This window comes from Drosophila biarmipes, chromosome 3L, assembly GCF_025231255.1.
Source record: "Drosophila biarmipes strain raj3 chromosome 3L, RU_DBia_V1.1, whole genome shotgun sequence".
In the NCBI taxonomy this organism is placed as follows: Eukaryota; Metazoa; Arthropoda; class Insecta; order Diptera; family Drosophilidae; genus Drosophila; species Drosophila biarmipes.
The window spans coordinates 19,150,623-19,177,962 of NC_066613.1; the positions used below are offsets into that span (position 1 = coordinate 19,150,623).

At 42.0% G+C, this 27,340-nt stretch overlaps 2 protein-coding genes across 3 annotated transcripts; both read left to right on the forward strand.

The window, feature by feature from the left end:
• The first annotated feature begins 249 nt into the window (after positions 1-249).
• Positions 250-26,672, forward strand: LOC108034973 (uncharacterized). 2 transcript variants are annotated; one of them, XM_017110287.3, is made up of 5 exons: positions 250-1,161; positions 16,830-17,344; positions 24,143-24,231; positions 24,301-24,877; positions 24,944-26,672. In XM_017110287.3, exons 3-5 carry the CDS (start codon positions 24,143-24,145, stop codon positions 25,760-25,762), a joined length of 1,485 nt encoding a protein of 494 aa, XP_016965776.1. In that variant the 5' UTR covers positions 250-1,161; positions 16,830-17,344; the 3' UTR covers positions 25,763-26,672. The 2 variants fall into 2 exon arrangements, with proteins under 2 accessions (XP_016965776.1, XP_050742734.1); XM_050886777.1 differs by lacking the exon at positions 250-1,161 and adding an exon at positions 16,230-16,527.
• On the forward strand, positions 20,453-24,071 carry LOC108034974 (protein arginine N-methyltransferase 1). Its single transcript, XM_017110288.3, has one exon. It carries the CDS (start codon positions 22,479-22,481, stop codon positions 24,069-24,071), a length of 1,593 nt encoding a protein of 530 aa, XP_016965777.2. The 5' UTR covers positions 20,453-22,478.
• Positions 26,673-27,340: the final 668 nt, after the last annotated feature.

The window sequence follows — 27,340 nt, forward strand, 5'->3', positions numbered from 1 at the left end:
TGCGAAATCAAACGATTGATTCGACAACTAAGTAAATAAATGGGAGTATTGGCAACAACAAGGCGACATTACGTCATGGCTGTCGCTTTTGTTGTTGTAGCGCTGGCATACTTTCAGTGCTAGTGTGTGCGGGAAAACAATTGTTTTGCGCTTTTCGCCAACCATAATTATTGAAATAAAACGAAAACGACAAGAGAGAGAGAGAGGGAGAGCGGGAGTAACAGCAAAGCTTGTCCCCGCGCGCGAGAGAACGGAACAGCTGGAATCGAAATCCAATATTGAATCGTGTGTTTTTCAGACGGCGCTCATTGTAAACGCCGAGTTACTTCATCTCTCTCCGCTCTCCGCTCTCACTAGAGAGCAAGAGGCACTGGCGTTGTGTTACGTTTGCGTTACGTTTTCTTACGTTCCATCACGTTTCGTCACGAAAACAACTGTAAAGGCCGCGGGCAGCGCAGTCGACATAGAGTAATCGTAGCATAAGGGTGTTGTTGGATTTCGAAAAAATATCGTATTGAAGATATTTGCTGTGTAAAAAATATCACTCGATGATATTAGAAATATATTTCCGACATCCCCACTTTGCGTGCGCCTCAGTTCGTTTCGTGCGCGCCACAGTAAACACAACCTGGCCCGAAAACACCTACAAATCGAGTAGGAAAAGCCAACAAAAGGAGTTGAGCATCGGGCAGCAACCAAACAAAAGTGAAGCAAACAAATAGCACAAGATAATAATAAATAAATAAATAAAGCAAGCAAGCCACGCATTCAACACACACACACACACACAGCCAGCGTTCCTGTACTCAAAAGCATTCCTAATCGCCGCAGAAAAAAAATAATAACACAAAATAATCAACAGCAAGCAGCAAAACAACATCAACAACAGCAGAAATCAAACGAATACAACAAGAGAAATAAACAAATGCAAGGAAAATTATGTTTAAATTGAAAATCAAGCCGTGTATATAAGTGTTGGTTAGAGAAATTCGCAAATTCGCCTCAAAGTGTCACAAAAAGTGTCTGAAAATTACAAGTTAAAAAAAATTTAGGAAATTTATGCCCTTAATGTAGCGCAATTCCTAAATCAATTTTAATCTAAAATATATAGTTAAAACCCATAAACAAAACAAGAAATCGTAAAAACACGTCGCCAAAAAGGTGAGCATTTGGCATTTTTTAAGCCGATTTGCCGCAATTGAACTTTGGAGCTGCACAACGCGTGCCCAATATTCGGGGGCCGCACTGTAGGCGCTATCTAATTATATGCTATTCATATTCCATCCGAAATCTGCTCTCTATAAATCGCATTCCGGCGACTTCCTGTCAACACTCACACACACACCGACCGCAGGCAAGAAAAACAATAAAAATTCGTAAAGCGAGCAACAAAATCCAGTCGAAAACTGTCCCCCGTCCGCAGAAATGCAATAAATTTTGAAATCAGCTCTGGTATTTTTTACTAGTTCGCACCAGGCGACAGATATCACGCCCCCTCGCAGGCGAATCCCTGCCCCACAGACTGGGGAGAGAAGAAAGGGGGGAAAATATTAGACATTTTCTTTAAGGCAGTTGTGAGTGCTTTAAACCCTTTAATATTTTCTGTGGCTGTCATAAAGCCTCTTGTAATAAATTAGCCGAGAGGCGGAAAGTATATAATTGTTATTTGGGGGTCAGGAATCTTGAGTACTATAGTATATGCCTTCTTACGTAGTGCGGGGTGTGTCTTCGGCAGACTTTTGGGGCTTTCATTTCGCCAAAAATTAATTGGAAATCTTGAAAAAGACAACATTTCAGTTAAGTAAATTGGCATTATCAAGCAATTCATTCATTCTTAGAGGAAATCTTAGCAAATACCATCTCAAACTAAATCTATATAGAGCACCTTTGTTTACAATAACAGTGTAAATATTTACAAAGAATTTCTCATCTACCTCTCGAGACTAGACTCAGCCCAAACAAACTAGAACGCAAAACCCCAAGTTTAATTAGAAAGAACGCCATCAAATCGAGATTTTCTCACCTGGAGCCCAAAGTGCCGGGCTTAGCTCTAGATTAAATCTTCAGAAGTCGGGTTTGGGTTGGGAAAAGAGCTAAGAACTTCCCAGAAGAGCTTTATCTTTGCCGCTCTATCGCAGCCACAGGGTTTTGGCTACGACTGTGGGCCAAGAGGTATGCCAACAAAGGCCCGGGCCAGGCACTTTTGATAGAGGAACCAGAACAGAGCAGAGCCGAGCAAAACCAAGTCAAAGTCGCGTGTAGTATGGTGTCCCGCCCCCTCTCCCTCGCACAGCAGTAGGCAAATCACTTCCGTTCAATGAACCCGTGCGTAAGCCAGCTCTTCATCAGCTCTTTTGCTTTTGCTCTTGCCTTTTGCTTTTCCTTTGCCACTGCTGTGCTGTGCTGTGCTGTGCTGTGCTATTGCTATTGCTATTGCCTCTTGGCTATGCCACACACACACACACACACTCGGTGGCACACCACTCACATACACAGGGCAGCACACAGAGACACACATGTGGCTCAGTCTCAGTTTTTTCTCTTCGCCTTTTACATACAGATGGGGCCAACATAATAGGTGCAATAGAGTTTTAAAATTATACAAATAAAAGTTAGAAATTCCAAATTAATTTTACTCGTGGTACGACCTATATCCCTTTAAATATGCAAAATACAACACAATTTAAAGGTTTATTTTAATAGCTTTTTATAAAGGGGTTCTTGAAAAATCTCCAAAATATTTTACAACTTTCCCAGCTTTGTAAAATACATTTTAAGCTGCAGCTTCATACTTTACCCAATTTCACAATTCTTACCACTCCCATAATTTAATTTAAATGGCTTAGATGCCAATTTAAATGTGCTTAGTTCGGTGAACATAGCAATTACATCGCTTCTATCGTTGCCCCAACGACAGTGGGAATTTCCCACACCCGCTGCCACAAAAGTAGAAGAGTTCTCATTGCTTTGTCGTTTTTGGCTTGCCTTCGCAAATCCACCTGGCCTCCCACCTGGGTTTTCCCCATCCTCCCCCCTCTCGCCCGGCTAGAAGCATAAGAATGTTACGCATACGCCTTGTATGCTGTCACGGAAAATTTGACTCACTTGGCCGGCGCACATTCCGGCCAACTTTACGACTGGCCGTTAAAATGGTTATTATATCTTAAGTTACCTCCTCCATGGCTGCGTAAAAATGCCAAAAATTTGACTTAGGCGAAAAAAATTAATTAAAAAGTTCGTGAGAAGAGCACGAAGCGGGGACAGCAGCTCGATTGGCCAGAAAATTAATCGAAAGCCAATTAAACAGCTGACGACACGGGCACACACACACACATGTGCCTACGTACAGGGCCCAAATCAAGGTCTTTTGTTTTTGCCATAGTGCCGTCCCTGTCGCGCCGCATATCGCCCATACGCCCCATGGCCGCTTATCAGGCGTCTGGCCTGGTTCGTCTGCCTGCTTCTGCGTCGCTTCTTTGGCTTCTGGACGGAGTGAGAAAAGGTATAGCCAGCCAGCCAGCCAGCCAGCCGGTCTTATCAGCAGAGTTCTCCTCTCCCATTCTTTTTCTTTGCTTTTTTTTTAGTATTTTTTCGTTTTTTATAAAAGACCCAGCACAAGCGTACAATTTAGAGATACCCATGGACTTGAGCACCTGTCCAGGCGGGCGTCGACGTCAACGGCACTTCCCGCGCCACCCACATGACCACCACCACGAAATCAGCCCCACTGAGCACCACAGCAGCAGGAGCAGCACACTCGAAAAAATAGCACCCTGCCAATCCGGAAGGGAGCTCTCCAAATCTAAAGTAGTCTGAGATTTCTGGAAAGTACTTGGAGTTTGGAAGATCGTTTAAAGATTTCTCTAGTGCCTGTTGGGTTTATTACATTAAATCTTTAAAAAGGGGGTGGACATTTAAAAGGTTACTTTTATTTTCTACTTTATGATAATGAATTTATGATAATGATAGGATATCATGATATTTTTACGATAAAGGGTTCTATTACAAAGGGTTCTTTTATGAAAATATCTACTTTTAAAAGCTTTATATAAGTTTCATATTAAATTGGTTAAAATCATTACAAATGGGTCTTCATATAAAAGTTTAATAACAATTCTAATCTTATTTCTCACTAAATAAGGGGTTCTTTCATAAAGGCTTTTATTATAAACAACTCTACTTTTAAAAGCCTAATATAGATTTTTAATATGAGTATTCCAATGAATTTATTGAATTATCCTAAACTCTACAAACTTGTTCCCTATTCAACAATTACTTTAAAACTTTAGAGATTTATCAGGAGTAGAAGTTATTAATAGAATTAAATTTCTCTCAGTGCAGCACCACCACACACAGCAACCGAGCATGAGATTAGAGAACGGACAGCAACTGACGAACGCCGAGCGACAACATTCCCCAAGGTCATTATTGGTGCTGCAGCGGAGCAGCCCGGGGGTGGTGGGCGGTGCTAGGGGGCGGACAGCCCCGCTGCAGGCGGGTGGCGACTGATTGAGGGACCCCGGTTGCCTCGATAAGAAAATCGCCAGGCGAGATGACCAGTCAGATAATCACGTGTTGCGGTGACATTGCCGTCTGGTGATTGACTGACCCCCAAAATTTGTAAAATAATCGTAGGGTTATGGCTTCCACTCTTCCATTAAATAAGCACTAATTGTCGGAAGAAGAAACTTTTTATTGGGTGCTATTCTAGAGAAACATTTTAATTGCTTAATAATTCATCGAATGACTTTTGATTACTCTGACTAGACGTCGGAATTTATGTGAATTAGTTATTGAACATCCGATTTCAAGTATTACGTGAAAGGTTACTTTTTTTTTTGTAATTCATATATAAGTACATCAAGAAACATTCAATTTGTAAAGCAAATCTTAAAGTTATGAAAGATTTGCTAAGATTTTTTAAAACATGGATCATCCTATTTAAAATATTATTACTTGCTTCCTCTTTGTAATGAGAAGATTATCTGATCATAATTTTAAGAAGTATTTGTTCTTGAATATTACTTATCCGTTTCAGCTTTCTTCTCTGAATTAAGCGGGAGAAAAGATGATTATATGTAACTCAAAGACGAGTGGTTAACACATGCTTCCTCTTTATAAAAAGAAGATAATTTCCTCATAATTCTAAGAAGTATTTCTTCTTGAATAATATTCTTCCGTTTTACGCTTTCTTCTCCGAACTAAGCTAGATAAACTAAGAAAGAAAGAACTAAGAAAGATGATCATGACCCAAAGACCATTGGTTAACATATGCTTCTTTATAAAAGGAAGATAATTTCCTAATAATTTTAAGAAGGATTTCTTCTTGAATAATATTCGTTTTACGCTTTCTTCTCCGAGTTAGGCGGCAGAAAAGATGATCATGACCCAAAGACGCTTGGCTTGGCATACCCCACTTATAGCTCCCCCATTTCTACCCTATAGACCGGGCGAACCATTAGAGTTCATAATCAAGTTTACTCACACACAACGAATGAAAGCCCCATATAAAGTCATCAGTTCATTCCAATCGGAATCGGCCTGTTGTCTGGGTCGAAGTCTGAAATTCGCCGTTTCATTTGTTTCGTTTTTTACTGTTTTGCGATTGTTGTTACTACTTTTTTGTCGTTTTCTCGCCGTTTGTCGCCTTTCCATTGTTTCCGACGCGACTTTCCTACAGACATTTGTATTCCCACTCGTGCATTTGTATATATTTGATCTGCGTTTCTCCTCTTTTCCGCTTCCAGTCTTATCTGGCCCTAACTCTTTTTTGATATCCGCCAGACGCGATACTTTTGCGCCTGCATACATTTTCACCCAACCGCCGACGGCCCGCTAATAAATGCTAATTTCTGTTAGTTTCTATAAAAAAAAGCTGGCTTTTGGGTGCTTTCTTTTGTCTAAAGTCTACACACCATCTTATCAGCTTTGATCATTCAAAAAGTACACACAACAAAAAGATTTACACAGGCAACAACAAACACTAGGTATTTCCGAACCGGACAGACAGGCGGCGAAATCGCTAATCGATTGACATGCGGTCTTTGCCTGATTGTTTGAAGACGTCTCAAGAGTCCAGCTGAAAAGTTCACGCTGAGATTAGGAGATTCGCAGTGCTGGAGATAGAGAGGCACAGCTGAGATTAGTCAACAAAAATAACGAGAAGTTGTGACAGTGGGGAGCAGCTAATAAAAGGATTATATGATAACTACAGGAAGAAATATCTGAATACTTCGGTGTTGAAATATCGAATATGTGTCCTATTTTTTACTTAAAAACAAACTCTTATAAAGTACATATAAGTTAATAAATGGGATATAGTACATGGAGTGTACTGGTGGGCGTAGCAATGTTTGCCAATCTTGAAAGTCAACCCAAGCTAGATTGCAAATAATCTACGAATTGTATTTCGCTGATTAAAAACTAATCGTATGTACTTATGCGATCTTTTTAAATTAGCATATCGATGATAAGGGTAGTTCCCAAGACGTTCAAAACATATTTCCGTAGCTCAAAGAAGTGTGATGAAATTATATTTTATGACTAGATTATGGAATAACTTGTATAGTTTTATAATAGGTCATAATGGGTAAAGAGTTCCTTTAGTTTTGGTACATCTCCTTAAAAATCTCTACATGGTTTTTTAACTTTAATGTATCCCAAAAAGTGAGGGGACACCCGCCAAACCATAATATCTTTCCAGAAGACTCTGCCCTGCAGAATCTACCAGAGAAGTATGTCTGGGGCAGAGGAGTATCCGATTACTTGGACCCTGCGACCCTGACTTGTGCCACGTCATGCCACTCCCTCTGCCTGTTTGTGTGTGGTCAGTGTGGGTTGTGGCACACATGGAATGTACTGTATAGAAGGCATTCGGCCAGACAAGAGCGGATGCCGGTCGAAAGGGGTGGGCCCCGGGGGTCAAGGGGAGCCACCTGATAAGGCCATAAAAAGGCGAGCCTAGAAACGAAACGGAAGCCGACTATCGCCATGTGGAGCCGTTCTTCTGAGTGCAGCAAAATCCCAGACACTTGACTAGTGCCCCCCCTTTATCACTGCTCCCCTCCTCACTATATTTACCACACAAAACGCGATAGCCGAGAAGAAGCAGAAGCGAAAACGACAAAAACTCTTTCGCTTCTTGGAAATTTGTCTCGACAATCAGCAGACTCCCAAGAGCTAAGCAACATTCTTGGGTTTCTTCGCACACGGTCAGAAAAGAATACAAATTTGCTCATTTCATTTATGACACACTTTAGCTCTGCACGTGATGGGGTTTTAGATCTTAATAATAAGTTTTAAATGGTTATATATGGTTTTTTTATTTACAATTTATTTTTTTGGTGTTGCCGAACTGGAAATAGATATATTATGGTAAAATATAATATATGATGGAAGTTGCACTTGTAAAAACTATATTTCATTGAAGATATTTTAAAATAAATGATGTTTTTTGGATTGTAAAAAGTATCATACATTCTGTTCCATTGTAACATTTAAATGGTTTTATATTGCTTCCTTATATTATAATTATATATATTATGATAAAATATGATAGATAATTAATATTTAACGTGACGGAATATTAGAATTATATATATTATGATGAAATACGATAGATAATTACTATTTAACGAATGAAACCAATTTTTTATGGAAGTTATGACTGCATAACTGATGTTTTTTGGATTGTAAAAATGTCACATACCATAGTACATCCCACTGTTTGGCAAATTTTTCTCTGTGTGCATTTATTTTTTGGCTTGGCCACCGCCCCGTGACCACGCCCCCGAGCTGAGCTTAGGGCCACTGGCTGCCTGTGGCCTACATTTCCACGAGGCACGAACCCATGACTTGAAGCGCCCCAAGTGCGACTGTGTGTATCTGTGTGCGGGGACTTCGGCAATGATTTATTTGCGTTTCGCGTGTGTCTGTTTCTGTGTCTGGGTCCTGCTGAAACTTCCTGCTCGAATGTTTTGGGTCCCTCTCACGCACCCTGCCAGAGGCACACCCCCTTTAACCCCTTCTCAAGCCCGCCGCTTGGAAATGTAGGTCAAATATTTATCTTCCGCCTGGAATTACGTAAGACTATTTCTGTCTACGGGGCACATGAGTTTCGGGCTTTTTTTTTCAGCCAGACTGCAATTAAGGCCCATCATAATTTTCTGGGAAAGGAAATCCCTTCAAAGCGCCGACACAAAAGCGCTAAAAACCCATTTATAATCACCCCATGGCGTCATAGTTCAGTTGATACCTCCGGCCGTGTATATATACTCTATAAGGGGGCTTTGATGTCTGGTTCCATCGCGAATCGATATGGAATCGCAGTGGAAGCGCACACGTGCAGTGGAAACTGGAATTCTGAATCAATGAGCGATTACAAATGGAACGAATATGAAAAAAAAAACTATATGTCTACTGATAGTGCCTGCAGACAGGCGTCGGCGGGGGGCGGTGGAGAAGGCGGGGGATCGGTGGAGCGGGGGCCTTGCCCCCCCGAATAATTCCACGTGCAAAACTACAAGTCGAAATGTGGAAATTTGAAATTTGAATTTCAAATTGAACAACAAAAAGCGGCGGCAATTTTTCGTTTGTTTCTCTTTCTTTCTTTCCCGTTTCTTTTTTTTTTTGCTCATAAAAAATCAAAATAAAATTCCGCACAAATTTATTTTTATGTCTGGCTGTCTCATATAGGCCTCGAAAAATCTTTTTTTCGCTGTTTTGCAGATGAATGATCTCTGAGGTGGTTCAGGGGGGCACTGTGTATGCTGTGTACGAGTATATACGCAAGAAAAAAGTGTTATTCTGTTCGGCCAAAATGTCGGACACAACTTTCTGACCGCGCCAAGGAGCAGGGGAGCCTGATGGACGGACAGAGAGCCTGGTAAAAATAGACAGACAAATTGTCGCGTCATGCTAAAAACAACAAATGGCGCAAAAAAAGGAAACAACAATTGCGCTTAAAAATAAATTTGAAAACATTGTCAAATGCCTTTGTTGTTTGTTCTCAACGTGTGCAATGAGACTGGGAAAATACAATTAAAAACAGAGCGTCAACATGATATGTACATACTATACATATGTGCAGAGTCGGCGTCTGGCATTTTAACTTTTGCGCTTGTCCGTTTGTTTTCCTTGCCTCGTTGGCCTGGCGAGAAATTTATGGTCTTGCAACATTCGGACAGATTAACCAACCGCCTCCCTGTCGCCCGGGCTATAAATGAGTTGACCCTGCTCGAAGTCGGACGCGCCAACATTAATTTCAATGAAATGCAATTAGCAAAGATAGATCGAAATTCCGAGACGCTGGCTTGATTGTCTTGATCTCAACAGCCCCTCTTCGCCCCCTTAAATGCAGAGAAATATATTTAAGATTGAGGATTTAGTTTAAATTTTATTTAAAATCGTTTAAAAAAGTGTTGGTCAAATGCAAACTTTTCCTATACTATATTCTTTGAGAAATCGCCAAAACCAAAGGCAATCCCAACCCCTTAAAATAAGAAATATCTTATGAAATTGGCTAATTATTCTCTCTGTGTAGCACACACCCCTCTCGGCTTTCATCTCTCAAGTGCTGCCGAGTTTGGGCAAAACGACTTGGATTACAATGGCAAGAGAGTGACTTCAAAGTGGAAGCGCCGACGCTTGTCGCAGCCAGCTCGCTGTCTCTTTCCAGCCCACTCGCCCGCTCTCTTTCTTGCGGTCCTATACCTGTTCCTTTTGTTTATTTACTTGTAAGAAAAATCGATTATTGCAAGTGCCATTCAAGTAATGTAATTACAAGAGCCAGCTAGCTTGTACATATAATATATGAATCTTTAAGTTACTATATCCTGATGAAAGTATTTTCATTTTGTTTGGGAATGTTTTGAGAAATACAGTAGCGAAAAACCATGCCCAGGCCATTGCCGGAAAACATTCGGCAAACACACAATTAATCTTGCCCCCGTCTGCCGCTGAATCATGACGAACAAAACTAAATTTTAAAAGCATTCCAGACGCGAACTGGTGATTAACAGCGACGATTAATGAGCTATATGCCTTCGTGGTCAGCCAATCCGAAGTACACAAATACCCATTGATGCCGGGCATCATCAGTGTATATAGACATCAGGTATACAGGATCCCACAAACTTGTCCCTAATCAATCAATTAATATTATTTAAAAACCATTAATAGGCTTGCACTAATCATTTTGTTTGGCCAGATTGGGGAGTTAAGGCAACGGTTTTATATAAACGTACGAGGTTCGAAAATTATAAATTAGCCACACGCGCTGATATCAATTTGCACGCCTCGACTTTGTGATAGGCGATAGATAAAAGCTAAATACGACAAAAAAAAAATGGGAACACAGAACGACAGCTAGGGATCATAAATAATGGTAACGAATGAATGCCAGTGACGATCGCGGTGACAGGACGATGACTGCGGACTGATTGATTGATTGGTATACTAAAGAAAGTTTTAAGTTTCTGATGGCAGGCTATAAATATGTGGGGAAATTAATTGAAATGGGCTGGCTTATCTGCAGACAACTGCAGTGCTGCAACAACGCAATTCCCTGGAGCGGTGACCCGTGGCGTATGAGTAATCGATGGCATTACGTATACGCCATGCTAAACGCTCCACTTATATATATATACATTTGAGCCAGAAAATCACCCGAGTTAAAGAAACTAGGGCGCAGACAGTGCAGCAGTTGACACACATTACACACAGCCTGGTGGAAAATTTGCTACTCGAGGATATGTATTTTCTATTGTTCGGGAAATAGGGCCTACAAAGATGTGCAAAAAAAAACGTGGCGAAATCCCTACGTGAACTAGATTTTTCGGTCTGAGAGCCATCCGCCGCCCACCTTTCGACACGCCCACTGACCCAGTTTGCATAGGGTAAGCAGGCGTGGCGAATTACGAATTCTAGACAGCGGGAGCCTAAACCAGGTCAATGAGTCATTGGCCGCAGGCAAGCCGGGGGTGGGACAAGAATAGAGGAGTCCATAGTGCAAAAACTAGAGAATAGAGGGGACAGCTAAACATGTGAATCTCCCGCAAGGCATTTTTTTGCGTAATATTTCGAAGCCTCTGTCAATATTTGCCAGCCAGAGCGCCATCATCATCTGCAGCGGCGCAGGCAAACAGAACAAAAGTCCGCATCAACATCGATTTCTGGGATGGGAAGAGGAAGTGGAGGCGAAGCCAACATCAAGTCCAAATGGGGAAAAAACCAATCGGAAAATAAACAGAAAGAGGGAACCGACAAAAAGTATGACACAATGTTGCAATAAGACAGGGGAGCCGGACTAAAGGAGCCGCCAAGTGGAGGAGCTGCGGCTGGGTTAGATACTCGGGGAAAAAGCTTAGAGTGGGGTGCACAAAATAATGCGTAAATTGTTTAAGTAGGATTGGGGCAGTAGCTACGTCTCAAAGTAAAAGAGAAAAAACAAGAGGCTTGAAAGGAAACGATTAGAAATGGCTTGCAAAGATAGTACGGTCATCTTTGAAAATATAGTCAGGGTAACAAGTTAATAAATAAGGAAGATGTAGATACTAAAGTCTTAAAAAAATGAATTACAAAGATACTAAGGTTATTTTTAAATACAAAAAGAGGCTACCAAGCCTATAACTAAGAAAAATAAAAATACTTATCAAAGATTTCATTGTACTTACACTTGGCCTGAGCGAAAAAACGTTAAGTATAATTAGTTTATAAATTAGGAAGATACTTTTAGGGAATTTTGTTATATTAACACTAGTGCTAGAAAGCGCACCTTCTAGTGCAGCAAGAATTTGCCTGCTCCATTATCAAGTCGGCCGTTGGAAAAAGATGATGAAATCGCAAACACACTGCGTATACGTAACCGCTGAATTATTGCGCATACGAGGTGTTTGCACAATTTGCCACGTGATTTCCCATTAATTAAATGCGTTTGCGAATTATGAAAAGTGCCAAAGTAAAATGTAAAAATAAACCAAAGACCAGGCCCAGACAGACGTCGAGTGGAGAGTAGCAAATAAATAGAAATAGAAATAAAAATAAAATCAAAATGGGATTCTCTCCGCCAGGTTGTTGTTGGTGGAATGCACTCGCTTCGCCTAAAGGTCAAACGACAGCCTCATCATCGTCATGCTGATGATCATCGTGGCGATGGGAAAAACGCCGCTGCCTGGGCGAGGTCGACGTCGCTGTTTTCCCTGTCTGCGGTGTGTTTCAGTTTTTATTTATTTTTTCATTTTTCCTCCGCGCTTGCTTCTTTGCATTTAGCTCATTCATTTGCATTTTCCCTGCCTCTGCCACTCGTTTTCCTGCCCCTTTTTCCGTCTGTTGCCGTGCGCAGTCTAGTTGCAAACGAGAGGAAAAAAATGCGAAAAAAGGGTTGGCCTCTCACAGGGGGAATCGCGGGAAAAGGGGTAAAAACGCTGACGGTAGGTGGCCAAAGAGCGGGCATTCCGACTTTTCATCTTCCGCGCCAGACAACATTGTAATATTTTGCACCAACTAGACGGAAAATGTTGCCCGAGAAATAAAATCAGCTGAAATAAAAATAAATACAGCACGATTGCAGACAAAACTGACGTCAGCTGATGATGCGGCTGCCTCTTCTTTCCGCACTTCCTATATAAGGAATGTAGAAGTGCCATCAAGGCTAAACCAAATATTACACGAGACTCTGAATAAAATCTAAACTACAATCTAGTCATTATAGAAAAGATACAAATCAAGCCGAAACTGTATGATAATATTTTTGTTTACTTTTGGACAAGGTTGAAACCAGTTTGGTTTTCAATGATTAGTTCTACTTTTACGAGGAATAAAATTTTCCATGTCATCAAAAATTATTAAAATTTGCGTATTATTTTGTTGTTATTTTCTGGTAGAAAAAATCGTTTCTTAAAAGTCTAATAAAAACTAGAGATCCAGTTGGTTTAATCCAATAGTATAAATCGCACTTAAATTGCATCAAAATATCACACAAGATGCCGAGAAAATCTAAGCTTCAAACGACAAAGGTACACAATTCAGCTGGATTTTTCAAGTTCAATGTCACCTCAATGTATTATGATTGTTAAAGCTTGTGATAATGCCTCCAGTTAGTTTATGTGCGAGCCGGGAATGCGACGATCCTCGCACAACCTTGACACCCAATCAAGGTGTCAATGGCATTGCCCTCAGATGTTTTTTGTGGGCTATGTGCGCTTTGTGGGGTTATTATTATTATATTTTATATTTTTTTTTTTTGGTGGGGGGTGGGCATCAAGTGCTGCACTTGACTGTCATTAGCGCGGCGGTCATAACCATTAAATTAATAGCTTTTGTTGTGCGCCTCAGAGCAAGAAGGAAAGCTGATCGAAAGTGATCTTCCTTTGCGCACTCAATCAAATGCAATTGTCATTGGGACAGGAGATTTGGTTATATAGAGTATGTATATTATCTCTGTCGGTCAAGGAACCTGGATGGAAATAGAGAGATCGCACCGAGTTCCCCCACGGTGTTTGGTAAGCTTGCCCCCTGTCCGTTCAATGTCCGCTGACTGTCCGTTCACTGTCCGTTCACTGTCCGTTCAATGTCCGTTCAATGTCCGTTCCACTATAAAAATAGCCATGAAAGCCGTTTGTATCGCGATCTCTGAAAGTGTTAGCCAACTGTCTGATCCGTCTGGTCTGGCTGGTAGCTGGTGCGATTCGATGTGGTTTGGCCGGCTGCGAGCTCTATCGGCTGTACGGGATGTGTGATGTATGGGATCTGTTGTCTGGGGTCTGCGGTCTGGGGTCTGGGGTCTGGCGTTCGCCGATTTGCGTCTGGTGTGATCAATTCAAATATTGAATCTGTATGCGCTCAATTATTTTAGCACTTTTTCAATAGTTGGCGGGCACACGTGCGTCAGAGGTTCAATCGGACAGAAACCGGCGCACAGCTGAACTGTTGCCAGGTATTCCCTTCTCTTTCCCCACTTGCCTTTTATAGGGTATCAGGTGATTTGTCTATATATATATATATATAGCCATTTTTATGCATGTCTGTACGGCGGCTCCAGACGTAAACGAAGTCACCAGACGTGCTCAATCATTTCACCTGCGATAAAAATAATTACAACAAGCCCAAGCGAGCGGCACAATTAAAAAATACAAAATAACGATGAAACTGGCGAGTGATCAAACGAACATAAAGTACCCTCGGCTTCTAATGAACCGGCCTTAAAACCACCGACTAGTTTAAACATTGTTAAAGTTTTACGATGGGAATGATACAGTATACCAACGAACTATAGATGGAAACTTCCCAAGGCATATTTGGTGTTTAACTGATTCGAAAGATAGGAAACTTGTGAGATGGTCATATAATGACTAAATACGTTATGGGAATATTAATCAAAGCTCGTGCCACTGACCTTGGCGATAATATTTGGGTTAAAAGTTTTCGGGGAAACGAAAGCCCCAAGTGACCACGTTACTTCCGTAGATACGAGCTTTTGTCACGCTCCCCAGTTCGTGGCACAGGGTAGCTGAGCAGGCAAAAATAATTATCAGAAAACAAAGGCCATAAAAGGCAGGCCGAAAGCAAATGACAGCCAGCCAGGTTGAGTCACCTGAGACGGTTGGATCCGAGTGACAGCGGCTGGGAATGCGCAAAAGTCTAAAGTGCCACTTGTTGTTGTGCCGTTTTTCGTATGTAGTCGTTTCTGTCGTATGTAGGTAGGTAGAGGTACCTGTTAATATTAGTTTTATTTTCGTTTTTTTCCCCCTGTCTCGCTTGGCTTGAAGTCAGACGCGGAGAAAGAGTCATAGAAATCGTTGACATATTTTAATTGGTCGCCTGCGCTGCTGTCTGTGCGCCTTTTCACTACGTATGTAGTTCGTACATTTTAATTTCAGTCGATTAACTCCAGTCTGGCATTTGTTGAATATACAATTTGATCATGTCTGGCTGGCAACTTGGCTTTTTCCATTTAATATATGTACATTTTCTCTTTTCCAGCCATCCATCAGAGATCATAAATTAATGAAAATCCAAATATTTATGTTTTCATCCACCGATCGTTGATGAGCGGGGCACGGGGCACGGGGCACGGGGCAGAGATAGAGATGGGCGACGTTTACATAGCTGCGTCATTTTCGCCTTGATGAAATTGCGCTGCGGATCGGTGGGGCTTTTGCTTTTCGGTTTGTTTGTTATTTTTGTAACCGTATATCAGACGGAGCGTCATGATGTGCTCACTGTCTGTAGTTGTAAAATCTGGTTGCGCAAGCTTTTCGCGTGTATCTGTATCCCAGTCGGCGGCTATCCGTATCTGTGTAGCCGTGTATCTGAGTATCTGTGAGTTTGCTCCGTTACAGGGTCTGCGACCGCGACGGGTGGCCTCCGCCTGTCTGCCATTCTATCAGCAGCGTCTGGCCCGGCCATATCGTCCGTATAATACCCATTACTAATTGGAGCGGACTGGCTTTGACAGTGCTGCTTTAGAAATAACCCTAAATATAGCTTTGTTCAGGTACAAAAATAGAATACAAAGATTGTAATCATGACTCTCAGCTTGGGCACAAAAGATTGGAAATTGGATTATTACCTTTGGTTTCGGGGAAGCCTTATTGGGCATTACTTTATTGCTTTTTTTACTTGTATAATGTTCTATTTATAGAAATAAATACTCGTATTTGTTTGTTTTTGTGATCCTACCTTCAATGTTCTATAGATCAGAAATAAGATTTTTTCTTTGCGGTTTGGTTGTTTTCTCTAGGAATTACTTTTATGTTTTGGTTTGCCATGGAAGAAGTGTGCCATTATTGTTATAATCTTAAAGAATAGGTAGTATTATTAACTTAAATAACGTTGTTTGCTTTTTTGTGATCCCTACTTTGAGGTTCTTTAGTAAGAGCACAGACATCCCCCAATTGCCCCCTTTTACAGGGTACCACATGTGTCAATCAATCCCTTCAGTGGGTTTTTTTTATTTATCGAACCGCTGTCCGCCTACATTTGCCGCCTCGCTCGCACTTACTGCGCCCCGATTGCGCATGTGTGCTTGTATCACTTAAGTCGTCTGCTATCTAGTCTAGACGCAGACGCCCGTATGTATGTTATGTAGGCTTGTACACCCGTACCCGTAGGCCCGTATGTCCGTCCGTAGCCGTAGACATTGCACGGGGTCTTTCTACGGGGCGAAATCATCAAGAGAGAAGGAGAGAGCGCGGGAGAGCGGGAACGAGAACGCCGCGCACCTTGTAGATACGGCTAGAAATACGTGCGGGTATCTACGAAATACTCGTACACCCAGCGACAGTTTCACGGGTTTTTGCTCTGTTTTCTTACACTTTGTTTCTCTTTCATTGTTATTTGGTCGGTGCTGTGGGTAGCATTCGTTTTGTTTCGTTTATTTATAGTAATTAAAACCGTTCGTGAGTGGGAATAAGTTATTTAAATTGTACAACAAATAAGCCGAAAATTAAGAACGAATTTTTTAGTTACAATTGAGTGAGTGGCGGAGAACAAATGTTACAGAAAAAGTGGAAGGAAATGCCATTAAAGGTGCTTTTTATAGGCCGTTTCTGCAGTTAAAGAAAAAATAAATAAAAAATAACACCTAAAATAGATACTTTATTAATTTTAAACAAAGTGTTTATAAACGAAAAAAATAACTATTTATACATATAAATAAAATATATTATGTCTTTTATGTATAACCAATAATAAGCATAGACTACCATAATTGCCACTTGTAAAATTGATAAGCCTTCTACTCATACTTTATTTATTAACTACAAAAACCGATTAATGCACATGAAGAGACCACAACTAATTTTTATTTTCCGCTTTTGCAATCGTTTTAGGTCGCCTGTTGCTAATCGCCATTAGTTTATCCGTGTGCCTGGCCTGTGGCAGTGTGTTGGTGGCCGCGATTGCCCTGCGCCGCTCGGCCAACACAACAGCAACATTAGCAACATCAGCAACGACGGCAGCAACAGCAACATCAACGGCAGTTGCAGCAACATTGGAAGCGGCAACAACGCGAAGGATACGGCACAAACGTCGCTCGTCGCAACGACGGCGCAGCAGCAACAACGCGGTGCTGTCATCTGGGATTGGAACCGGGATTGGGATCGGGCTTGGCAGCGGGTCTGGCAACGGGATCGGGCCTGGACTGGAAACCAACTCGGCTCTGGCCCTGCCACTAGCAACACCAGCAACATCGGGCTCCACAGCAGCGGATCAGACAGCTATAGCCTCTGCAGCAGCGGCAGCAGCAGCAGCAGCAGCAGCAGCAGCTACAACAGCAACAGTATCCACAGCAGCAGCAGCAGAAACAACAACACTTTTGCCAACCGAGCCGGAACATTCTGTACCCGTAAGTACCCTTCCCTTCACAAAAAACAGAAAAGTAAAGAAAAACAAGAAAATACGGGAAAGGAAGGAAAAGAAAAAGTTTTGCAACAGCCGATGGGCGGGAAAGTGGGTGTTAGTCTGTCTCTCAAATGCATTTGTCGAAATACTTTAGAAAGACTAAACTGGTTAATCCAAAAATCTCGAAAAAAGCTTACCAAAAGTATGAGATATAACAAAAATCTCTAAATATTTTAAATCTCCCAAAAGTTGTACTGAAAGTATGCTACATCACAAAGAACTCGACGTATTAAGTATATCACTGCATACTTTTAGGTGTCATACCGTAATACATCTTTCTAGATTTACTTATTTTAATTCTTTTGTGTTTTTAAAGAGTCTTTTAGTATATTCACCTTAATATTCGCTAAATATTTGCATGCAATTTATGAAAAAGTGATTGTTTTAACGACTAGGGACTTGCGCCGCTTGAGCCGTAAATATTTTAATGGCTATAACGTGCTGAGACATTTTATGTTGCCCATGTAAGCCAATTACCTCCTCGACCCAATTTCAGCAACTTATAGTTTTTCTCTCAGTACGGCCGTAAAAGCAAGGCAGTCAGAAGACACGTGTCAAAAGTTTCCTTTTCTCATCTTTTTTCCGTGCTGTCTTTTGCCTTTTTCCTTCGCTGTTGCCAATATCCTATGCACTGCCTTTTGGGCGAAGCAGAGCTACTGTGGCAGACAGATGGCCTGGGGAAAGTGGGGGAAAGCCGGGGGAAATGTGAGAGAGAGCCAGCTCATCGCTCACCCTGCCAGTGCAGTAAAAGTCCTTGAAAAGGGGCGGCTGTGGGTGGCAGACATGCCTAAATTGCTTTCGTCGCCGCCTACGCAAAAAGTCTTATGTAACTGCGCCTACACCGATTTATTCCCTTTACGACTGCCACTACGTCTCCAGTCCCCCCAATATTTGTTCCCTGTGTATGCCAAGTGTTATGCAATGTTGGTTGAATGCATAGCACGTCCTTTTTTCGCCGGGGAAAGCTCCATTTTTGCGTCTGGCACTTGTGTACGTCTTTATTATAATGGACATGGCAAATTCAATTTCTCCATCAGTGCTTCACTTTGTCTATTTGCCCGACTTTAAATGCTTTCCATTTGTCTTTATATTTTATTTATCTGCGCATTTGCGTATTGAATTTGCACCAGACGCCGGCTCTAACCTTGAGGCCATCCGATTAACTTCAACGACGGAAAAAGACAGGGTCTTCAAAAATTGAAAACAAAAAAAGAGGCACCCACACACATGTGGATTTTGTGGGTACACATCGTGGGCTCATTGGGCCAAAGTTGTTAAGGCGGCTTTTCAGATTGTGGTTTTAAGATTTCCCATTGCGGGGGGGGCTGGGACTGAGGCTGAGGCGGGGGAGTGCCAGTGCCGTGCCGCTCCGTGTGACGCCCATTACAAAAGATTAAAGTCGGCAACTTTGACAAATTGTTACTCGCTTTGCTGACATCTTCCAGTGCGCGTTTGCTCATTTTTCTCCACATCTAGATGCTAGATTCTTGTTTCATATTTTTCCTCGTGTTTAATTTGCCCACGCCAAATGAGCATTATGAATGAAACACATCACGTACAGTGGGGACTACCCAGGCAGATCCACAAATAGAAAGTTGTTGGAACTCAATGATTTATATCATTTTGAAGGCTTAGTTATAGAATTTTGAGTATTGTAGAATTGAGAATACATAATATAAATGTGAACTATTATTTAAAAATATTAAAATGACTTGGTACTTTTAAATAATTAAGTTTTTGATAATGTTTTGAGGTCTCATTGATGTCATATCAAAATTGGAACCTGAAAGTAGGCAACAGAAAATGTTTGTTTTTTGTATGAAACAATTCTTGCAAAAAAAAAGTATGTTAATGAGTCTATAATAAATATAAAATAATATTATTCGAGTATTATTTTATATGTAATATATACTATAATATTATTATAGTAACAAAACCCAAACTCGCAGTAAAGGACTTTGTGCATTTGGAGATTACTGGGATAAGTCTGTTAAGAACTTTCAAGTAATCATGATAAAAGTCTAAAATTAGAGCGTGATAATAGGAGATTATGATAAGAGCGAAAGGTTTTATGGGGATTCTTGGGCAATAAAAACCAAAATAGAACGCTAACGAGTTAGTACTGTAGTGAGAACATAATAAATGAATGTTTTTTCAACATTGCTCCCCCTCAACCGTGGTAAAAAAAGGCCATTTAGAAGCCCAAGATGCGGATGGAAATGTGGAAATGTATGTAGAAAATGGACTTCGAGGCGGTGGGGCCGCAAGTGCGTGGGCGCGATGGTTGGGCGGCGGTTGTGGCGGCTGGAAATGGGAAACACAATTGCCGCTAATAACCCAAGGCGTTTAGCAGAAGCAGAGGAAGAAGAAGCACGCGCGGAGTGGCGTTGTGTTTTAATCGAATTTTATTTGCCGCCGTTAGCCAATGAATAATTCAAATTGATTATTAAAATGTACACTCGCACGGGCGTGTGTGCGTGTGCGTGTGTGTGTCTGTCTGTGTTGGAGTGTGCGAATTTCTGCACGCACACGCATACGCCCCGTAGGCGTTAGCATTAACAGCATTAGGATGTAGATGTGGATGTGGATGTGTGAGAGCGGAGCGGGCTTTCATTAAAACCGTTATCTATGCCAGACGCACGCACCAGACGCAGACGTGCATAAATTAATTACAATTACAAGCAGCCAGAGAGAGAGAGAGAGAGAGAGAGAGGCAGCGAAAGAGAGCGCCGGCACACACACACAGCTGTTCCTGTTTCGGAATTTTTGGCGGCCTCGAAAAACCCATACTATCACAGTGATGGAAAAATCCTAGTTAATAAAATTATGAATACTAATGGATGGAAAAATCCAAGTTAATATGAATATTAACAGTATTGCCAAATTAGAAAAGTTTTTTGAGCTTTACAAGTTTTTACTATCAATAACAATAACATTACACATGAGTACACATTTTCATTTTGTTTTTTTTTTTAATTTATGTTTCTGTGAATTATTTAACTTTCTGAAATTAAAAATTAAAATTTTGTCTTCACATAAAATATAAGCATTGTTTCCTTGATATTAGAAATATTTTAAAATATATTTTCTTTCGATGCATCTGTGGGCGAATCTTAACTTCGCATAGTTGCCAATTGCGAGTTGGCCCAAACAAACACAGGGAAAGTCGGAAACTTTCAAGGATTCGAACAAGGCCAAAGGCAAACAGAAGCGGGCGGACACAAAAAACAGGGGCTTACCCTCAATATTATGTCACTTTACTCGCCAAAAAAAAGCGCCCAAAAGATAAACAACAACAAGCGACAGATGCAGAGCCGTCGGGTCGTGGTAAGCATGTTAACTTATGGCTGGGCTTAGGCCAACAAAGGCAAAAGCAGCAACAAAAACAAAGGCAGACATTTCTCTTACGTCAGAGAGTCTGGCCCACACACACGCACACCAGGGCACGAACGGAAAATGAGGTTATTGCCAATCCCGTCTGCAATGCTCGAGTAAACATTTTAACCTAATTTTTTCGCCCTGGGAGCGGGACGTTGTTTCGGGGGCTTCATGTGTGTTTGTTTGCCAGCGGAGACGCCCCAGACAATGTGATGCGATATTTTCTGCTGCCTCGGATTACCCAAAAGAAAGGAGGGAAACACTGCAAAAACAATCTCTAACGTCCCATAATGCAAGCCACGCATCTGCCATATCATTTAAGGAGCCCCTAAGTTCAGATATCACATCATAAAATGCATACTTTGGTACTACTGAATGAAAAACCTTCAGAAAACATTTCCAGGTTAAAAACCTTTTCTACAATTTGTATTGTATCTAATAAGGGGAAAGTTTTTAAGGGGTTTTTAAAATGATAATCTTTTTTGCACCGAGAGAAACTTCAAGTATTGTTTTGTTTAATGTTTATTCGCTCCTAGTTTATGGATGGGCTTGAAGTGGTAATTATATTTTTTACTTCGAAATAATAGTTTACCATTAATGTTTGTGCCGTTAAAGGTGCTTGTACCAGCTTTCAATCGAACCTTAAAATGGTCGTTAGAGAAAATGGTTTTATTTAAGCAAGGAACTTAAAAAAGTCAACTAAACATACAAATATTTATGTATACATTTAAAAAGTCTTTGGTCTTTATAAAGAGCGTGTGGCATTCTGCGTAAAATTAGAAGACATCACTTAAAACGATGTCGTGTTTCACAATAAATTCAAGTAAAACAAATTGGCTTGTACAATCAAATTATAGGAAACATGCCGGCCCACAGGGAGCTCTGACCACATACATAGTTTCGCGAGTTTATAATTTACAAAATTGCATTTGCATATTTGTATAATTTACAAAGTCCGCCGTCGCCCAAAATATTCGTGCTCTATTATTTGTTGTTGCCCGCGCAGAGATTTGTCATTTCTTTCATGCTCGCTTGCACACATCAATCGCCAGGTGGTGAGGTGGGGCACTGGGGGGTTGAGACACACACGAAAAAAAGTAATGCAAAAGCCATAGAAAAAGGTGGCCAACGGAATGTGGAGCATGTTGAGTTATGCGAATCGCCTGTGTAGAGAATAATCGGTGTGTACAGAAGATTTTAGGGCACTTCATAAGATTACTGAATATTACGAGGAACATATGTGTTTTCTTAGTATGTATAATAAAATGTATCTTTATAAAATTATTTATTTCAAAACTTAACCGAAAACAAACTTAATTTCAAAACAAAAACTGCATTTTCCAACACTGTTTGGAAATGTAAAGCGATCAAAAGATTCGGTCATACTATTTTAATCGATATTATCGTTATCAACAAAGGGTGCGAGAAATAAGAGGTGGGTAAAGTTTTTTGTTTTTTTGATTTTAAAATGAAAATTATATTATAAATGGGATAGGACCTTCTATACTTTTTTTTAGATACATCTCTGGTCTTGAATTAGTTAAAAGGTTCTTATAGACATTAGTAATTAGGGCTCAAAACTCTATTCTTTTGACGTCACAAGCTTTTCTTCTGCGCCACCTTCTCAATCTTCCAGTCCATCCTTTTCCATTGCTTTCACTCAAGAACTTATTGAGCTTATTTCCTTTACTTGTACCACAATGACTGGTAAAAAGAGTAAAAAATCAATCCATATTGAAAGCAAAGCCACTAATGCTCCCAAAAAACCCCTGAAACTGAGTCTGGCCGATTTCCATAATCAGCTAGCCAAACAAACTACACAAAAGAATGGCGAAAAGATGAACACCAATAACTGGGAACTTTCTGGAACTCTCGGTGGAACTCGCGGACGTGGAGTTTGTTGTGAAAAGCTTCCAGTAGTTCCCAGATATCTGGGGGAGGCAAAGATCCAGGAGGCAACTAACTCTAAACCGGGTGGTGGAGCTCCCAAAAACGAGAGTAACCATGCAGAAGCCAGGAAAACTCCGGGAAAGTTGGAGGATCCGGAGTCCAATGGTCAGCCCAACAACACAAGTAGTACTGGCGATCCCGCCGTCCCCTTACCGCAAAGACCAAATCCCCAGGTCTCCTCTCGAGGTCGGCCCACCACGCAAGTGCGAACCTGTCCCCGGATCGCCACGCCTCCCAGATATGTGCCGCAGGAACTTCAGGAAGTGGATCTCATGACCTCAGCGGATTTTCGCTATGATTACGGGGCAGATCTGAAGAACATGCGATTCCGGCAGCAGGGTCAATATCACATGCAATTCTTCAAAACTGTGATGTATCAGAACCGGCAGCTCTTCAAGGGTCGCATCATCCTGGTCCTCTCCTGCGGAACTGGTACCCTGGCCCTAATGTCAGCCCAGCTGGGCGCCAAACGGGTCTATGCCGTGGATTACTCCAAGGTTACCGGCTATGCGGCGCTGGTGGTGCGCCACAACGGCCAGGAAAATGCCATCAAGGTTTTACATGGACACATGAAGGACTTGGTATTACCGGAGAAAGTCGATGGCATTGTATGCGCCTGGATGGGTCACTGCTTGCTCTTCGAATCGGAGATATTGGAGGTGCTGGAAGCCAGGGATCGCTGGCTGAAGAGGGGCGGATTTATCCTACCCGATCTGGGTTCTCTGTACCTTGTCGCATCCGCGGAGCACAACCTAAAGAACGATCGCTGCAATTGGTGGCGGGATATCTACGGTTTCAATATGAATGCCATGCGTCGGTACTCCCTGGCGGAACCGCGTTATGCCAAAACAAGCGGCGAAAAGCTTCTGACCCTGGCTCATGGGATTTTAAACGTAGATTTGCGAAAAGCCAAGAGGGAAGACCTCTTTATAGACCGAAAAATAAGGCTTAAGGTCAAGAAGGAGGGCTTCCTCGAGTGCTTTCTCCTCTTTTTCGAGGTGCAGTTCAGTGGCTCACCCTTCAAGATGAGCTGCAATCCCTGCTGTAAGACCCCCTACAAATTGCTTTGGTTGCAAACCGTGCTTTTCGTAGAGCAGCCGTTTGTATTGCGCAGCAATCTGCATTACACGGGTAACCTGAAATTCAAGCCACTGAAACCGAATAGCTTAAAGGAAATGGAAATACGTATTGACTTCTACGAGGGCCTGGAGGAAGAAGACGATTGGGCCGTGTGTATTCGTCGGGTGGCCAAGAGATGGCTCATGCTGGAGCGCTTTCAGACTTTCAGTGAGGTGGAGAGCTGTCAGGATGAGCTGGGGGAGACTGGTGACCAGATCTTTTAGGTCTCTTCTAAGATTATGCCATTAAGCCCTTAATTCGACTGTATGCTAATTGGAGTTTTTCTCTTTTGCAGATGCTATCGGTACAGACGGCCGGCTGCGCGGGAATGGAGCGGCTCGGCGTTCCGACCCGCACATCTTTAAGCTCACCACCCGATGATAGGTAAGATGTCAAAAATATATTTACATTTAAAGAAAGGCTTTAACTAATTTATGTTTGCCTTTGTTTTAGGGATCAATTTAGATGTAGAATGCGCGTGGATACGCTACAAGCACGTGAGCTCCTGGCTGTACGTGGCGAGACTGTGATTCGTGGCGCCGGAAACAATCAGCAGCAACACCATCTCCATCACAGCAGCATCACCAGCAACAGCAGCAGCAGCAGCAACAAGCAACAACATTCCCACCACCAGCAACAACGCATGACAACTCCAAGCACGCACAACTCCGGCGGCGTCGGCGGCAGCTGCGGAGGAGGAGGAGCAGGCGGTGACCATCACCATCACCAGCTGAGCAGTAGCAGCAACAACAACTATAGTATTAGCAGTAATGTGGCGCGAGGCGGCATCGAGGCCACCACCCTCAAGTACGGCAACACGGGCAGCGGGAGTGGTTGCTACAAGGGCGACTGCGGCAACTCCTCATCCGGATCGTCGTGCAGTTCGCTCCAGAGCCACAGCAACGACCACCACCAACATTACCAGTACCAGCTGCAGCAGCAGCAGACGCCCCGCTGTCCCCATCACGTACCACTGCCGGACAGCGAGTACGGACAGGATCGCCACCTGCAGATCAGGAGCAGCTATCAGGTGAGTTTATCTAGCAACTCAATATTATCTTTCCCTTACTAACGTTTATATTTTTATGTTGAACAGCAATCGGAGATCACCAGATCGTACACGAAACCGCCGCCCAACAAGACGGTGCGGGATGTGCCCGAGCAGATCTCGGCGGGCGGCTGCGGCGTCTCCAGTTCCAGCTACCGTCTCACCACTCTCCAGGCCGCCTCCTCCACTTACACGCCCACCGGCGCGTCAGTGTCCGCCTCCTCATCGTCCAGCAAGTCCAAGCCGAATGCCATAACCAAGTTCTTCTCGCGCATCAGTTCGCCCAAGTCGCCGCCGAGCTGTACGATGTCCTCGATGGCCACTGCTTCCCCTCCATCCTCCGTCTCCATGTCGTCGTCTGCCTCCTCGCTAGCCTCCTCCGCCTGTGTGTCCACCTCGTCGTCGGCCTCCTCGTTGGCTGCCGTGCCGCTGCCCACGCTGCCGGTGTCCAATGCATCGCTGCTGAAGAGCACGGCCTGTGGCTACGGGACAAACCCAAGTGGTACGCACATCTACGCGGGATTGGGACCGAGCGCGCAACTGCTGACCAGCCTGGGCACCGGAACGAGCGGCAATTGCAGCCCCGAAAGGATACCCACACCGCCGCTGTCCGTCTCCGTGCCCATCGGAGCTGGCCTGCAGCCACTGAGAAGCAGCAGCAGCAGCGGGAGTAGCAGCAGCACCGCCAGCCTACCCGCCGTCGAGACAAGCACAACAACAGCCACCACTCAGTCTTCCATTGCCACCGGAGCGACGGGGGATCTCCCGCTGACCACGATGAGCCGCAATAATTCCAACTCTAGCATGATGAGCTGCCACTGCAGCTGCAATAGCCGGAATTGCAGCCACTGTGCGGCCAACTCATAACTGAGCTCGTGTTAAGTTTAACTACATTGAAATGTCGGAGGTGGTGCAGAAACCACTGGAGATTGTAGAGTACTAGTTAAGATTTGTCCACTAGATCGTTTCCTCTTCACAAAAGTCTTGAAACAAAAAAGGTTTTTGTGAGGAAAAACCAGGATACTTCAACAAGTATGTTCCATGTTCAGAGTTTTGTGCAGCACCTCCAATATTTAAATATATCTACGTATATATACGCATATATTTTTTTTATGTTAGCCTATGTTTATCTATTATGTTAAAGTTTAACAGATTTATTTTATGTAGGTCTGTCGCCAACTTTTGCGCTGGTACGAAAAGACTGTTTATTAGTCAGAATTTAATTTGTAAATTTGAGTAACAAGTGAGAAGGAAAGCTAGAGAATGATAAATCGTGAAGACATATAGCTGCGCTGCCGCCTTTTAAGCACTCACCACAGACCATAGAAGGTTCTTTTTAGTTCTGTAACATGATTTCCATTCGTCGCTTGCTAAACGTAAGGAAACGAAATTCTTTTGTAAAAAAACAAAGAAAGCAACAAACTTGAAAGAGACAGACACAATACCATTAAACTTGATGAAGGCAAAGAGGAAAGTAAATAACAAAACATAAGTGAATATGTAATTGTAATTTTATGAATGAATATTGTATACACTTTAGTTTGAATAACTCTAGTTTTAAATCGAAGCCAACTCTTAACTATACTCTATCCCAACCCCTATCCATATCCCCCATTATTATTATTATTATTATTATACGCTTGTCCCATGTGCTGGAACACACGAAAAACACACACAAACAATTTTTAGTTCAATTGAAATTCGTATTTGTATATTTGCTAACGGAATTACAATGTAAAAAAAAAAAACAAAATGAAATGAAATCTATGTAACCCAATTTGTAGAGAAATTTTCGTTTTCATTTTTATTTGGCTGATGCTTTTTATTTTGGATTTTCAGCGGGATTTAAATTTGAAATTCAAAAGATCGATAATTAGACCTTATCGATTACCAAACGCAGTCCGGCAACTTTGGTCGATCGTGCTTAGCGAATGGCAACTCTGATCGGACGTTGCCGCGGGTGGCAGCACCAAGAGATCTTGGCGGTTTATTCAAAAGGAGAATAGCAATTAATTTGGGTGTTTAATTTAGGAAAATAAATTAGTAACGAGTAATCCCACTGCAATGTAAATTATAAGCACAATTTAACAAATTAGAACGTTTTGGTAATAGTACTTCCTTTTAGGTATTTGCCTTTCTTTTGTATAAACTCTTATTTTTGAAATTCGAAAGAGTCATTTCCACACAACCCAACCCACATTGTTGCCCTCGAAACATTTATATTTAAATTATCAATTATCAATGAGAAGAAAAACAAAAAATGGTTTCACGAACTTACGATCCATTAAATCAAATTTAAACCACATTTAACCAACAATTTAGACGAAAATCGAATGCGAAACACTAGGAAAATACGATAACGAATGCAAAATAAAGGAAACACTTTACTAAGCCAACAAAGTCCTACAAGCCTACATTTTAAATACATAACAATATAGTTCGATG

Coding starts and splice junctions, on each gene's coding strand:
- LOC108034974 (XM_017110288.3), top strand. CDS start 22,479: ATGACTGGTAAAAAGAGTAAAAAATCAATCCATATTGAAAGCAAAGCC.
- LOC108034973 (XM_017110287.3), top strand. CDS start 24,143: ATGCTATCGGTACAGACGGCCGGCTGCGCGGGAATGGAGCGGCTCGGC. Junction 24,232..24,300: donor AGCTCACCACCCGATGATAG/GTAAGATGTCAA, acceptor CCTTTGTTTTAG/GGATCAATTTAGATGTAGAA. Junction 24,878..24,943: donor AGATCAGGAGCAGCTATCAG/GTGAGTTTATCT, acceptor TATGTTGAACAG/CAATCGGAGATCACCAGATC.